The sequence below is a fragment of the Ammodytes marinus genome (assembly GCF_949987685.1).
Source record: "Ammodytes marinus genome assembly, contig: scaffold_86, whole genome shotgun sequence".
In the NCBI taxonomy this organism is placed as follows: Eukaryota; Metazoa; Chordata; class Actinopteri; order Uranoscopiformes; family Ammodytidae; genus Ammodytes; species Ammodytes marinus.
This window is the reverse complement of record NW_027648032.1, coordinates 122,143-124,601: the sequence shown is the minus strand read 5'-3', so window position 1 is coordinate 124,601 and position 2,459 is coordinate 122,143. Positions and strand designations below refer to the sequence as shown.

The 2,459-nt window shown below is 42.4% G+C and overlaps 1 protein-coding gene across 1 annotated transcript in view; it reads right to left on the bottom strand.

Moving 5' to 3' along the window:
- Nucleotides 1-950: 950 nt before the first annotated feature.
- heatr1 (HEAT repeat containing 1) overlaps nucleotides 951-2,459 on the bottom strand; it is a gene marked incomplete at its 3' end in the record, with an annotated part of 32,196 nt that continues 30,687 nt past the window's right edge. Inside the window, exon 31 of the mRNA XM_080055034.1 lies at nucleotides 951-1,052. Within this exon, the coding sequence (XP_079911160.1) occupies nucleotides 951-1,052 (102 nt within the window). The remainder of the gene's footprint in view (nucleotides 1,053-2,459) is intronic.

Genomic DNA, 2,459 nt, shown 5'->3' with positions numbered 1-2,459 from the left:
ATGTGGACGTTGATCATATTTGATAGATAAGGGTTCGCTATCGGATGCAGACATTATGAGGTTCTGATCTTAGCTGGAGGGAAAAGTCCCCTGCTATATAATAGGGCTTGTGTTTATAAGCCTGGTTGCTTGTTTCTCTCGACAGATCTGGCAACCCTGTCCACTGCGTGTTTTATGTGTCAATGCTTGTAACCAAATGGGAAAGTGATTTTTTTCCTACCAGACTCTGGCGTGTCCTTTTCCCCGGAAAACTGCAGCCTTGAAGCATGCGATCTGTCACACATTCTGATGGGTCGCAGATTTCGGCGCAACACCTGTTCCGGCAGCCATATTGTTTCCTCGTTTCAAACAACGGTCAACACACCAGAGCGATGTCCTCTTAAAATCCCCTCTTTTTTTAAACTGCTCAAAAACACACACACACACACACACACACACACACACACACACACACACACACACACACACTTTAGTTTAAAATGCATTATAATCATATCAATAGTTACGGAAACTCTGATATTGTAAAACAGAGAACTTGGTTAAAACTACACTGAACCGCATCCCATATACTAATGGCAGCGGCGTTCACTTCAATCAACGGGGCTAGCTACACTTGACTGCACTTAGCTAGTTATCTTAGCTCAGTTTGCTTTACAATTACCGTTAGTTAGGCTACACACACACACACACACACACACACACACACACACACACACCTTAAACTGCATTCACTCTCTTATGTTAGCTAACTCAGACAATAGTACAAATAATTAACATTTTAATGAACACTTTCACATAGTTTAACTCACCGATTCTTCCAATGAACAACACTGGAATCCAGCGACATGGAAAACATATATATAACACAGAATCCTTCAAAATAAAATGGAAAACGGGCTTTATTCCCTCAAAAATCGCTTGTTTTATCAATTTTTCTTCTCTTTTTACTCTCATTCTCTCCTGCTATACTCTCCACAGAAATCTAACGGTCGGACGGGTCGTACTGTGACGTAGACGCTACGGCCGTTCTGATTGGCTGTTGGCTGCACGCGCTAAAAGGAGCATTACACACATTATAAAATCAAAAAGACTAAATATATTTACGATTATAGTTTGTTTTAAAGGTGAAGTATGCGGTTTATTTACGTTAATATAAGTGTTAAATCGCTCTTTATTCATACAGTGATCACTTATATAGTGTGCGCGTTTCATAAAGCCGATCTCTCAGTCACCCGCTCTGCATGTAATCGGCAAATAAACTTTTTTCGGGGATACCGAAATTAATATCCAATCACAAGAGAGAATGCTACAAACCGACACTCGTCTCACTGTCGGTGCACGTGCAGAGCGACAGATGGGTGAATGTTTATGCGCCTACAATGGCGGATCAGGTAAAAATCCTTCCCAATGGCTGTTTTGATGGTTTTTATCATGTTTTATCACACTTAATTATCTGAGATGATGCTAGATAACTCGCTGCTTGAAGACCGCAGTGCATTAATGTGGTGACGTGGGGACGAGCGAGGGGACTGCTAACTGCAGTAACTGACAGGAAGTTAGCTAAACTGACCATTCCGCTTACTGGACCTTTTTTTAATGTCATTGGCTCAATGTTCTGTTAGATGACATCTCAATTCCGTAATTATAATACATTGGGGAGGATACAATGCTGCCATTGTAAATAATGACTTGATCAATCAATCAATCAATCAATCAATCAATCACCTTTATTTTCACTAAAGACAGACATGCAGGATGAGTCATGGTTTAGTTTGTAAAGATATTTTTTTTTTGGCATTTTTATGCTTTATTGATAGTGTAGAGACAGAGTTGAAATGGGGCAGAGAGGGGAGTGACATGCAGAGAACGACCGCGGGCTGGAATCGAACCCAGGTCTGCTGCTGGCCGAGGCCCATGGGGGGGGGGGGGACGCCCTACCAACTGAGCTACGGGCCCATGGGGGGGGGGGGACGCCCTACCAACTGAGCTAAGGGCCCATGGGGGGGGGACGCCCTACCAACTGAGCTAAGGGCCCATGGGGGGGGGACGCCCTACCAACTGAGCTAAGGGCGCCCCTAGTCATGGTTTAGTTTCTGTACAAAATAAAACAACAGAAGTCTGACAAAAAAGAAAAACTTTTATTTTCTTGTACAAATGAGAAAAGTTTACACACATTCATTCATTTATATCTGTGTGAACATAGTGTGTGTGTGTTCATCTGTGAATACATGAATGTGTGGGTGTGTGTGTGGGTGTGTGTGTGTGTATAATGTATGTCTGTGTGTGTGGCTTTGTTTGTGTGTATATGTATATAATGTGTGTGTGTGTGTGTGGGGCCTTCTTTGTGTGTATATGCATATAATGTCTGTGTTTGTGTGTCTGTGTGTGTGTGTGTGAATATAATGTATGTCTCTGTGTGTATGTGTCTGTGTGTGTGTGTGTGTGTGTGGTGTGTGTGT